General features: G+C 40.9%; 1 protein-coding gene across 5 annotated transcripts in view; it reads left to right on the top strand.

Moving 5' to 3' along the window:
* The window catches only part of elmo1 (engulfment and cell motility 1 (ced-12 homolog, C. elegans)), a 99,440-nt gene extending 90,037 nt beyond the window's left edge, over positions 1–9,403 (top strand). For all 5 annotated transcript variants that reach the window (XM_065948025.1, XM_065948023.1, XM_065948026.1 and 2 more), the window contains 4 exons: positions 3,613–3,720; positions 4,006–4,088; positions 6,502–6,579; positions 7,793–9,403. In XM_065948025.1, the coding sequence (XP_065804097.1) occupies positions 3,613–3,720; positions 4,006–4,088; positions 6,502–6,579; positions 7,793–7,993 (470 nt within the window). In that variant the 3' untranslated portion in view covers positions 7,994–9,403. The remainder of the gene's footprint in view (positions 1–3,612; positions 3,721–4,005; positions 4,089–6,501; positions 6,580–7,792) is intronic.
* Positions 9,404–14,017: the final 4,614 nt, after the last annotated feature.

The following is a 14,017-nucleotide window of genomic DNA, read 5'->3' on the forward strand; positions in this document are numbered from 1 at the left end:
AGCTGTCATCCACATGTTGTCAAAGCTGGATTAACAGAAACACAAGACATGTTAGAGAGAGGGGGGGGGGGAGGATTTTAGGAGAAATCATGTTGCAGGACAGATGTCCAGATGGAAAGCATCACCCAGATTGAGTTTCAGATCGTCTTTGCTGCATGCCAGGCTTTTATGCAGAAAATTGTCTTAAATTATGTTCACTGTAATATCACTAGAGATCCTAGAATGCTTCTCATTGCAATTCCGAGCATGCAAGTATATACAGGTACCATATGCAATACTAAACACAGAAACAAATCTTTTGCTATTCAAGGCCAGTTCTCCAGCACACTAGTGTATAAAGCAGTTCATAAGCCAGACTGTATTTAATTTAGCACTCTAGCCTGTAGGGTAACACCAGCTTCACTTTGCCGATGCACCACTCTCACTGACTGCCTGCTACATACTAGATGTGTCTGTTTTTACCTGTGAGGACTCCTCAAAGATTCAAGGGGAGGCTGTTTCTCCACGACACACACTTGCTTAGTATTTTTCTAATTGTGCATATATGAACCAGTGACTGAATATAATGTTAATATAAATTATAATGGGATGGGATATAATGTTTCTTTGCCTCCTTCCTTTTTACAAAAGTAAAGCCAAAATTCCCCCCACAACGGGTGCTGTTTTATTGCACTGTTGACTTAATTTGGCATATTGATTTGCCAGTTTAACACGACACAGCCCACATACATTTTTATCTCAAGTTTCTGGATCAAAATACTGCCAAACTGTGCTACTCCTACCAGATGCTAACTGTTCACTGTGCTTGTTTACATCTGGGTAATAAAGCAGGCCCATTAACCTGGGTACAGCCAGTCTATGGCTAGTGGTGGGGGGGCCGCGTTGCAGTTTGAGTATAACATTTGAGCGGCTTCGAGGTCCAAGATTGATAATTGATTATTCATTTAACTGACAAGTAATTCTGGTGCCGACTACTGAGTGTGAAGATGTGTTCGACTTAACGTGCACATCCCTACATGTAATCATGCAAGGTTTTAATGATGTATGTTTATTTTTATTTTAAATTAACCTGTTTTTTGTTATTATGTGTGGTTGTTGACATCATTTGTCATTTAAGTTTTTATGCTCTCGGTCGAAGGCAAGTTCCCTTAGAGGCAATAAAGCATCATCATTCATTCTCCTCCACTCTGCTAATTCAATGCACACGGCGCTGCAGGAGATGCATTTGTCAACAGAGCTGTCAATAATAGCTTATACCCCTTTTATCGCATCAAACAACTTTAAAAGAACTAAACTACTCCAAGAAATGAACACTTTGATATGTCACCATGATAGGAACTAACCACAAAAACCAAAAAAACATGTTTGAAAAAATATATCTCGCATATAATTAGATTTGATAGTTTTACCAATATCTCTTCTGTTCACACAGAGCAGGTGGAGCTTATGACTTATACTTCAGCCAGTCAGTAGGGGGAGCTACAAATGTTTCAACTTCCCTTCTGGGCAGCTGTTATGTAGTCCATCTTGTTATACTACCTATGATGTGAACATTTACAACATTCCTATGCTTCCTCCTACAGCCAACCCACCTGCTCCCATCTCCCATCCCTCAACTCTTCACCTTTTCATGACCCTTCCTTCTGACCCTTAGTTCTCATCCGTGTCCTTACAATGCATTCATGTATTGACAACATGAAGAGCACTTTGTCTTGCAGAACCAGTGCATGCAAAACTTAAATAAAAGTGCCCTATAGCAAATGACATTTTTTGCTCTGTCACACCCGCAATAATAGTGTTCTTGTCTTGTTACTTTAAAAACTTTCACAATGCTTTTACCTCTCAGTTAAATGTAGATGCATACATACATAAAAACTCTGCTCCTCTACACCTCCTCCCACTCTTCTTCTCCTACTTCTCTGTCAGCATCTTGTGTGACTATTTCAAAGTCCTCCAACCTGCGGGGATTCAAGGGCCAACATCAAATATTAATTTAGCTGACTTCAGTATGGATGACACACCTCTACCTTCCAGAGTGCCTGTCTGCCCATTACAAGGGGATGCATCTGTCTAAAAGCTCAGGGTGATGCTGTTTTGAAGTTAAGAGCACTACCTGTATAATCTTCTAAGTGCAGGGTTACTGACAGGTAACAGCTCTCCAGGCTCTGGAGAGTGAGTCTTGTATGAAAGCTGCACTGTAGCGAAACTAAAAGTGGAAATTTGGCCTGATTCTGCTTAATCTCTCTGCAGCATTCATCCACAACCTGGCAGCTGAATCAGATAAAGACGATTATAGATTAAGTGATACAAGAATAAAAACGGAATCCAAGATCGTCTCCAGGCCAAAGGCAGAACATATGTGCTTGTAAATATACACAGATGCGTATTAAAAAAAAAACAGTTAAGCTGAACAGTTGATAACACCACAGCTGCCACACACATCTCTCTCTCTCTCCGGGCTCCCCTGTGGACTGGTGCCACTCTGCACCAGCCTGGCACAGCCAAACATCTATTTTCAGCAATTACGTGTTGGACGGTGCCACCCATGCACACGCCAGGCAGACCTCCCCAGTCTGCGCCGCACTCTCTGCCAGCTCAGCTCGCCCTGGCAGGGGACTGACGGAGAAGTACACCAGACTGGCTGCAGAGGTAGTTAGAGGAGGCTGTGAGGGAGCAGCGCTGTGCAGACACAGATGGTTGAAACAGACATCCGCTGTTATAGGATTATACATGAGAGTAGCCAATATAATGCACACTTAAATTGATAAGCAATTATGTCTTATTTAAAGATAAAACATGTTTTTTTAGACTCATTGTAGGAGCTTCTTCGGAAGCTTCGAGACAAAATGCTCTGTTTCACATTATATGAGAGTCTTATAGTCTTATAATTAACAAGGCAAGAACAACTTTTGACCTTTCCTGAACTTAAACTTTCACCACAAATATTAGACTTCTTTTTTTAATGTTTTGTAAATGCATGAATTAATTACATCATTTGAGATTCTTTGATATAAATCCATATGCCTCCAAAATGATTATACAGCTCAGCTTATGGCCCTGACCCAACATGAGTTCTGAGGTTTTCGCCTCTTGAAGGAAGTTTTTCCTTGACACTGCAACTTTGCTAAATGTTGTTCAGTGCTGTGCTCATGGTGGATTAATGTTGGCTCTTTGTAAATAGGATATCAAAGAGGGGGTCTAGACCTGCTGTTTTTGTAAAGTGGCTTGGGATAACATTTGTCATGAATTGGCACTAAACAAATAAAGATTGATTGATTGATGTTTAAGGTTTCATCTTTCTCAGAAAAAAAGATTCTGTCTATCCTTTTAAGATCTCAACTTGCCTGTGTTAACTGCCAACTGTCTGTTTTGCTGCCCATGAAAATCCCTCCCTCATGCAGAGAATCACAGCCCATCTGTGGATATTCCTGTTTTCTGTCTTTCTTTCCTTTTTGTCACAGCTTTTTTTTTTTTTGCCATGCTAATTTTCTCTCCTGTTGGGTGACTCACGCAATCCCTCACGATGTCTTCTGCCAGCCGCTGACTTTTTTCATAACTCCTCTTAATCTGTATCTTCTGTCTTTCTCTCTTTCTCCTTCTTTTTTCTTCCAGATAAGTTTTGGTACTGTCGTCTGTCTCCGAATCATAAAGTCCTGCACTATGGTGATTTGGAGGAGAGCCCTCAGGGAGAAGTGCCCCATGATTCTTTGCAGGACAAATGTGAGTGTCAAGAAAAACGCATAATGTTATTAAAACCCAGTTCTGCATTTTATCTGCCTTATAGCTCGCACTATTTATTAGAATGTGCTCCAGTCGACCCACAGGAGTGAGGTCAGAGACAAAGGGTGTGAACATCAGTTCTTTTACAGTATGTTTGCAGTGTCAGATGTTGGGAAAGTTTCAACTTTGAGTGACCAAACAAGCCACCCATCTGCTGTGGCACAGTTAGAACAGGGATGTTGTTGATGTGTTTTTGTTTTTAACTCACTTCTGTCCTGTCTGTAGTGCCCGTGGCTGATATCAAAGCTGTTATCACCGGCAAAGACTGTCCTCACATGAAGGAGAAGGGAGCCCTGAAGCAAAACAAGGTAAGTGCGAGTGCGAGTGCGTGTGCGTGTGCGTGTGCGTGTGTGTGTGTATACATGCGCGTAAATGTGGGAGGGTGGTCGGTTACCATCCAAGCGAGAGAGCGTGTTTATGAGAATTACGTAACATGATGTGAGTTATATAAATTTGCTTGGGGAAATAACACAATAACTTGCGTCTCAGTGCTCAGCACAGAGAGACGTTTCCATCAGCGGCGTTGTGTAGAAATAGATTGCAGAATAGTCCTTAAGCTGCGGACACACATCACACCCCTGACGACATGCTGACATCTTTTATTTGCACTTTTTCTCTGAAAACCCCCAACACGTGCGTGCGCGCGCACACACACACACACACACACACACACACACACACACACACACACACACACACACACACACACACACACACACACACACACACACACACACACACACACACACACACACAGTGATATATTGGATCCTTGGTAAATAGCCTTGAAGACAAAAGAGCATGCCTCCTTCATGCTTTGTCTTCTTTATTACATTGTCGATAAGCACAGGTGTAGGAGAATGACCTGAGGACGGTCTCCGGGCTGTCTTGCAAGCCTGTCCCAGACTTTTGAATTAGAAGACCAGAACATTTCATTACTCATTTTTACAAGGTCATACAAAGTCACCTCTGCAGGCTTTAAAACAGATGAGGACCAATTCTGGGACACTGGAGCAGACCTGAGGTGGTAGACAGTGTCTCGGAATTCTTCAAAATGTATCTTTCATCAGCAGTTCTTGGGAAAATGTCACTCATTTTTCCTAGTTATTCCTAACAAATACATACATGCCTTTAAGGATGTACTCAGGCCAATGTTTACCCTTGTTCAGAGGCCTTCTGTGCCTCAAGACATGCCTGTTATTCAGCAGGTGCACTGACCTGGAAGTGCTGTTTGCCTTTCATCTGTGCTCCGTATTTCATCTCATTACCGAAGCGTGTCCCGCTGCTTCATTTACATTCATTTTAAAGAAAGCATCATGCAGATGACTGGAGGATATATGATAAGCATGGAGGATTGAATGTTCCGCCGTATTAGATTTCATGCCATTTGTGCCTGGTCCAATTCTTGTGGAAAATCCTTTGCCTCTAAAGAGCAGGTGCAGGTTTGTGTAGCTACATAAAAGAAAGACGGTGACAGGGAAAGGAAATGAAGCTGTATTTTATTGAAAACAGATGGGAGACGAGGGGGTTGAGGAGAGGGCAGATGCATTGAAGAACTTTGTAAAGAAACACCAGTTAAAAAGGAGTATTGGTTGAGGAGTAGAGTGTTAGATTTATAACAGTAAATAGCGTTTTTGAGTGTTTTTAAGGCCATAAAGTTGAATGGCTGACTTCACTGTCAAGAGGATTTTGGCCAAATTAAAAAAAAGAAAAGAAAATCTTAAGATTAAGCGAGTACAGCAGTAAAAGAAAACAGTTTATAATTTAAGAGAACGGAGTCGTCAGTGTTACACTGCTCTAAGTGTCCTTTCACAGATAAAGACATTTGATTTATTTCTAAGCCCCCCTACTCTGAAAAAATCCAGCTGCTGAGCTGAAGCTTTTCCATATGTAAGTGCATGTGTATAAGTTCTGGTTAATATGTGTTTGCTTTATATATTAAGCTTTTATTTATTACAAAGTTACAATTCACTGAGCAGACGCTTTTATCCAAAGCGACGTACATTATTCATCCTCTTTAATCCTATTCTTTCAAATGTACTGAAACCAACTGTCCATACATACCAATATAAATCAGTGCAAGTACACACATCTCTTTCTATAGATTGTTTATAGTAATTGAGCAAAAAGGTGCATACTGTAAAACAAAAAAAAGTGGGGAAAACAGGCACATTGAGAAAAAATGGTTTCAAGAACATTTTAATTTGATGCAAAAAGTCATTGCAGACCCCTCATGTGTTGCATGTGCACAGCTATTTGTCTGCAAAATATTCTCCATCTTCTAAATAAAGAATTAAAGAAATCAGATGATTATTTCATGCACAGTGCAAGACAGTGTTTAATCATTTGCTTTTGTGTATACAAATCTCCAGTAGACCACAGCAGACATTGAGGGAATGCATTTGAAATCATATCATATCACCCGTCTCCCCCCGTCTTTATCTTGTGTCTGAGGGCATCCGAGGTATTTCTCTCTCTGAGTTCTCCCTTGCTGATACCCGATGAGCTGATGTAACAGATGGTGATAAGACATGAGGAGGAGTGGGAAATATCATTGGAATAGCAGCATTGTGGTGTTAATTTCACCTGTTCTTTTTCTTTTCCTTCGTTTCTCCTTCCCCGCTCCGTCCCTGTCTGCGTCTCCTGCTCTGTCTTTGCACCATTTTCTCTCCCTCCCTCCCTCCCTCCCTCCTCTCCACTCTACCTCTGTCCTCTCTCCAGGAGGTGTTGGAGCTGGCCTTCTCTGTCCTCTATGAGTCCGACGAGTATTTAAACTTTATTGCTCCTGACAAGCATGAGGTAAGCCAACGGAGGGTTGTTGATAGTGTCAAACAGAATGAACATGTGTGATCTCCCATGATATCAGTATACAGGTTTAGACGAAGTGCAGATGTGTATTGGAAATGCTTACTAAAGCTAATTGAAATGGTTCTAGTGGTTCTAGAGGTCCTGTTTTTTACCCTTTATTTAACAACCTAGAACAACCATTACAGCATTTGTAACATCTGAAACCTTTCATTGTCAAAACAACTTTCCTGGCAAATGCTTGTGTGCCTGTGTCACCGCCTCCAGTTGTTTAGATGAAAAGCACAAGTACTTAAAATGTCACTTACTTGACAAAGACAAGTAATAAGTTATGAGTTAAAGATATAGAAAATATTCAATTTTGGCAGTTAAAATTGATCACAAGAAAATTAATAGAAAACAATTTAGGAGATTGCTCATGCTCATGCCGTCTTCCTAAATGTAAACATTTCCTGATTTCTATTTGTTATATATACATTTTTCGCTTTTTTTAAGACAACCAGACAACCCCCCCAAAAAATAAAAATAAAATAATATGAATTTAAAGATGTAAGTTTAGTGTCGAAACAATAGAAATGTGCAGCCCTAGTATAGAGGTAGTCAAAAAAATCTGTAACATTTGACAAATGGATACTGTCTGATGTATATGTCATCATATAAACCAAAGCTATTTTTGCTTAGCTCAGAAAATACTTGACATATACGTGTAGCAGTTGAGTTGAGACGTAACTTGGAGTTAAGCTCAAAGAGATTTCCAAACAGCTCTTCATCTTATTTATATAGCACAGGGACTTCAAAACAGAGGGGGAGTTATCATGTGTATAGATTATGACGCAATTCTTCGCTTTGTAGACAGAGGTCTACTTTTTATTGACTTTCTCTATAACGCATATTCTCAGAATGAATTGGATCCTGAAACTTCTTCAAACCTGAGAAGTTTGTATTTAGGACAGGAGCTGCTGTATCTCCTGAGTCACAGTGCACACACGCTCTCCTCCCTCTGTGCCAAGCTTCTTTTATGTCTTCATGTCTCTGTAGCAGGTGAAGCTTGTAATGCTCAGCCTGATCTGAGTCTGGAAATATATCATTCTGTATCAGCGTTTGTAGATTTGGAGGTGTTTGTTTTTGTGCCTGTAGTTTGGTTGTTTCTGCTGCCCTGATTAGTTTTTATTTTGTAACCCCCCCCCTGCCCTCTCTCTCTCTGCAGTACTGCGTGTGGACAGACGGTCTAAACGCCCTCCTGGGTAAAGAGATGACCAGCGATTACACCAAATCTGACATGGACACCCTCCTCTCCATGGAGATGAAGCTCCGCCTTTTGGATCTAGAGAACATCCAGATTCCTGAGGCCCCGCCCCCAATTCCCAAAGAACCTAGCAACTATGACTTTGTTTACGACTGTAACTAGACAACCGACTACCACGACCCCGAGCCCACCCAGCACCTACTGTTCTCACTGGACCGATTCACTTTTGTTACAAACTGGAACAAAAACAAAACTCCTAACATATAAAAAAGTGAACTGTGACTAAAGGAAAAAAGGATTTGTTCAACTATTTTCCTCTTGCTTATTGCAATAAAAGAGAGAAAATGGTGCGTGTTTATAGGCATCGCTACAGTTGAGGGATTCAGGGTGGATAAGGGGTCATCAGGTTGGTATGGAGAGGAGAAACCAGGAAGTACTTGTTCAGGCTGTCATTGGTCGCCCTGCCTCTTCTTCCTCACTCTTCTCCTGTCTCCTGTTTGAAACATTCACTTCCTCTTCTCAGCCAGGCGCTCACTGTCTTTTTGCTTGAATATTGCAGTAGAAAAAATGCTTAGAAGTTCAATTGATACAGCTTTGTCGTTGTCCTTTTTTTCATGTTTACTTCATTATTTTTCCTCAGGGCTTTTGTTGGTGGTTGGTGTAGTTCAGGAGCAGGAAGGGACAGGGGTTTGTCCCCACTTCTCCCGTAGTATTTCCCATCACATTCTCATGTACAGTATCTGTGGCAGCTACATGTTTCCAAGAGGCTAATAAGGAAGGTTGAAGTACATTTTAAGATGAATTCTCCTTACAAATAGCTTCTTATATCCACTCTGTACTGCTACATGTATACTGAAGACTGTTAGAGTAAGTCAGTCCTCAAATCCAACGCACTGTACTCCAGTAAATAGCCTTTCTTTCCAATATTCTACTGTTCTTGTTATAATCCCGACACTGCTTACCGCATATTGTACACACAGACACAGTGGCTTTGCCGACACCACCTGAACAAAGCACCACCATTGTGAAACACACAAACACTCGTCTCTCCCTCATTTGGGTGTCTTTTGTTGTAATGACTGCTGTACACGACATTCCTAAGCAATATTTGAGCTTCTTTTGTTTATCATATGTAAGATGGTTATAATTAAGTGATTGGAAAATTGTGAAACTGCCAAGTAGTTGGTATAACAAAGAAGATGTTTCGGTCAAGGGAAGTTGTCTTTTGTGTGTGTGTGTGTGTGTGTGTGTGTGTGTGTGTGTGTGTGTGTGTGTGTGTGTGTGTGTGTGTGTGTGTGTGTGTGTGTGTGTGTGTGTGTGTGTGTGTGTGTGTGTGTGTGTGTGTGTGTGTGTGTGTGTGTGTGTGTGTGTGTGTGTGTGCGCGCACGTGCACGTTTGGGACAATATGGCCACAAAATTTAAAGTCTGTGTATTTTCTTAATTTAAAAACAGATCATGTTTGTTATTTCTAGTATGATTTATATATTTTCCCCTTCATATTTAATACCTTTTTTGATTTTTTGCAAAGCCCCTCAAAACTGCTGTTTACATTAAAGATTTAAGAACCATAAACACTTTTAGCTTCTGTATCTCTTCATTTACAAACAACATGCAGGTGAAATGTTTGTCCTGGATTAAGGTCGGGCCTGGATGGTCTTTAATTAGCTAGTTTGCCTGTCAACCTAAAGCGGCACACATTCTGGTTAAAGGTATCCTATGTTAAAGCACCTTCAATATGTAATTGGAAATCAGTATAAAAACGTAAATATTGACCAAAAGACATCATCTTATAAATAACAACATATAAAGACATCCTCTGTAAAATACTTATGTAACTACTGGTTCATCCTAAAACAATGGCAGGTCCCTGAAGGTGCTCCTTCTTTGCTTGGAGGTGTCATACACAGTGCCACAGTTTCTCTGCCTCTTCCTCCAGAGACTCCAGGTTCATCTCCTTCTGAGCGTCTCCCACAGCCTGCAGGTGTCCCCTGAGCTGCTGCTGCTGCTGCTGCTGCTGCTGCTGCTGCTGCTCCTCCCATTTCAGCTCCAGAGACATTAAAACAAGGTGCTGGCAGTGACAGAAGCATCATTTTATTTTATTTTTAAAAAAAGACCATAACCCTAAAGAGAAACACTCTTTATTCTCTTAACCAGGCTCTCAACCTCAAACATCCTCCTTTGTCTTTTACATCAAACTATATCTACTATGCATATGGATACCTTTGGCCAAAGATTAATTTGTTTACATGTGAAAGTGAACATGAAATGCTCTGTGAAAATGTGACATTGTTAAATATTAATGTGGAAAAGATATTGATTTATGATTCATAATAAGAGAAGGTCTTCCTTTGTTTCGAAGCTTAATATTTAAGCTAAGTTTGCCTCTCTGTGAGTGTGTGTGTGATTGTGTGCGTGTGTGTCCTTCGTTGTGGTGCCTGGTTTTCCCATTACATGCCTGGCTGTGTCACAGGTTATTAATTCCCCCGCACACAGGTCGGAGCAGTGCTCTACTCCTCAGTGTGACACCATTTCCTGCTTGACAGCTTTATCTACCGCCCAACGCAGAAACCTCCGGTGAGCTTGGTCTATAGGGGAACATTGTTCACTCACCAATGGGTCCTGATGCCCCCTGAGCTCATTAGCAATGTAAGGCAGGGCCTAACAGCATCTGTCTCACACTCTCTTGGGGAAAGAAGTCATGTATACTTTACCCCATTTCAAACTAACACACAGCATGACAGTGTTTCAACACTCCCACTTTCAGGCTCTATCATTTCTCAGAGGGGGACCTGTGGTGTTTTATTTTTGGTCGAGCAACGCTATGAAGAGGATAACTTGCTGTTACTCTATTAGAATGGAATTAATAACGAGAAAATGTCTTAAGAACAGATTGAAAGCTGCATGTGCATACAGGTATCACTTTAAAGGCATTTATTTAAGCCAAATCATGTGTGTGCATATGTGTGTGTGTGTGTGCGCGCGTGTGAATGTGTGTGAGCGGACATGTCTAATGCATTTTAATAGGGACACTGTTAATGTTGTCACATTGTGAGAACTCTCTTAATAGGGGGGCAAAACTCAAGTCACCATAACAAAATCCAACCTGTTCAAGGTGGATAGATAAAGTAGTGTGTGTATGTGTAAACTGCTTATAAATGTGCGTATTTTAAGATGATGGTGTAAAAGAAATCGGGAAGTAGCTTCTTTTATGAGCTTACCTTATCTTGATTCCTTAAGGTGCTCTTTGCCATATTGTGTTTGTGTGTTTCATACACACTTGCCTTTGAAAGACAGGAGAGAAATCACTTTGTTGGCCTTATCACGAGTTTGCTGGAGACTTCACACAGCATGTGTGACAGCAGCCGGAGGACTGCAGCCAGCAGGGTGCAGCTTCTGTCCTCATCCAGCAGGACACACTAATCAAATCAGATTAAGGCCGGAGCTGATTATATTATCGTCACACATTCTTCCAGACAAGTCGGCATGGCACAGGGACTTCTCTTCTTTCTGCCCTTGTTAGTGTCTGCCTGAGAGTGTCTTTAGGGTCACTTCAGCTGAAACAAACAAACAAAACAAACACTTGCCAATGGTTTTAACCAAAGCCTTGATGGTGGAGTTCAGGGATTAATCAGGTCATTATCTCCTTCTCCATTTGATTGACCTCCTTATTGAAGAGGCGGCATTTTTACACTTGAAGATAGCTCAAAATCTCAGTAACTCAAACCGGATTTCCAGTTCAGTAAATGTTTTTGTGATGGAATCAATGTTGTAATGGTGTGCTGTTGGTTTGCGTCTCTATACCTACAATTCACTTAGCAGACGCTTTTATCCAAAGCGACGTACATCAGAGAGTAAGTACAACACAAGCAAGGATCTAGAAAAAAGGGAACAATGTCAGTAAGAGCAAACGATCAGTTGGACACACAGGTGCTGACAGGAAGTGACCAGAGGCAAAGCACAACACTGACGGCAGTTCTTGAGAGCTCTGTATCTGTATATATAGTAGCATCTGACTCGGGGACGGGGTCACAAAGCTTGTGAACATATAAAGATTTTTTAGCAAATCATCAAAGTGTCTTCTGAGTAAGGAAAGATTAAGGGTGAAACCAATACAAGGCAACCGTACTTGTTTTTCTTTTCTTGGCTGCATATTGAATGTGGTGCCATAGTTCAGTCATTCCCAAAGGGTGTTATTGACTAAATGTCCTCTCTTACACAGGTAACTCACAGATCTAATGGAGCCAAAAGAGCTGTTTACGGGGCAGAGAGAGACAAAATAAAAGATGTGCAAGACCTATTCTACGTTTTCAGCTCATCATTTGTATCGACTTGTTTTCTTGGCTTGTTCACTCAGAGTCTCCAATTACTGGAGAAATCTTTTCAATGTGGACCCACAGATCCATATCCCAGTGGATAGAGTAGAAAATCAGGATAGTTGGGAATGACATGCAGGAAAGGAGCCGCAGCTCAGGTTTGACTCTGGGCTGCTTGGAGGACTATAGCCTCTGCACATGGAGCGCAAGTTGCGACCTAACTGCTAAGCCATCAGTGCCTTGCTTTTTTCCTTGTTTTATCTAAATATAACATGGAAGAGTCAGAGAAGGTCCCTGAAATCATTTTTTTCCCACCAGATTCCCACTACAGGTATTACATTTGCATAAAAAAGGCACGCCAGAAGAATTTTTGCTATTTCCAACTACAGATTTATGTCTGTGTTGTTTCATAATACCCCAAAATGAGCTGACATTTTCCTTTTTTAAGATATCTAGTGCAAGATTAAGCAGGTTAGTTAATGTATTTTGCTTAGATCCTTCAGAAAGAAGCCTGTTTATCACAAGTGGCATGCTTCATTTTACAACATCAGATGTGTTAGTAACACACCACACCACATTTTAGAGACGATGTTGAAGAGAACATTTAAGGGATTAGATGTCATCAAACTATAACATGGACACATTTGAAGCTTGACGTAGGTGACATTAAAGAAACAGGACTGTGGTGTAGTGCCTTCATAGTTTGATGTTTGGAACTTCGGGGGATGGCATATAGGATTTAAAGTTGCTTTAAAATGTTTTATTGAAAAGTGCTGATTATTTCCCTGGGATTATTTGTAAAATTGTGTTATCCTTTCAGCACTCAGCTGTTCTAATGAAAGTGAATTGGATGGGTTAGCTAGTTAGTTACACCTAATCCATGGGCCATTCTTGTATTATTGCATTGTAGCGCAAACCTTGAATACTTGGCTAAATATCCTCCCTGAAGAGACAGATGAGCAGTGACTGTGGCTTTCCTTCCAGCTGCAGCACCTGAGGCCCTGTGCCAGGATTAGCAGGGCGGAATGATTACATTAACCCACACAGAGATCATTCCTGCAGAGAGGAAAACTGGGATTTAGATAAATGGATACAACTCTGAAATTGATTCCCGTGTTCACCCAGTTCACAGTTGCTTAATCTCAGCTAACTTGTGGTGAATTTAGAAGTCTTATCTTCTCAGACAGGGATGTGGGGATTGATTGAAGACACTCCTGCAGTCAGTCAGTGTTTACAAGTGTAATACAAGCACACCAGAGGACTAATGCATTTCTAATAAGCTGCAAGAGGAGTGTCTGCCAAGTGCAGTCACTCTGCATGACTGGAAAACTGTTGTAGATTAAAGTCGATCATATTGATTTGTATTGCCAAGTGCTCCAAGGATTCAAACATCTATGCTTGACCTTACAAACTGCAGTTAAGAAACTTCTCATCACATGGACTTTTAAGTAGCTGTTTTTCTTCAGATCCACTTGGTGGTGTTTGACACTTCCCGCTGTGCAACAAGGACCCGAGGAGCTTTAGGCCTTTGTGTTAGTGTCTGTAGTCTGAAATAGAAAGAAAAACCAGTGTCAGGAAACAGAGGATAAGAGTAAGGAGTGAGGGATGCTCTTTGGAAAGAAGGCTTTAAATCATATCAGTGGAATTCGACATGTTGATACAAACCAAAATACAATCATAATATTGTGTTAGTAAGTCTTTACTCTTGGACGAGGTTTGATTGAGATGTTTGAAATACATGACAAAAACATGTGAATTGAAAAAACACTTATCCAGAACTTGCATTTGTCATTCTAATATTCCGAGCTAAGATACATTAAGAACAGTGTCGTTCGAGAATGTCTTACCTTTTTGGTTTTTTTGGCACATTTGT

This window comes from Labrus bergylta, chromosome 19 (genome assembly GCF_963930695.1).
Source record: "Labrus bergylta chromosome 19, fLabBer1.1, whole genome shotgun sequence".
Taxonomy (NCBI): Eukaryota; Metazoa; Chordata; class Actinopteri; order Labriformes; family Labridae; genus Labrus; species Labrus bergylta.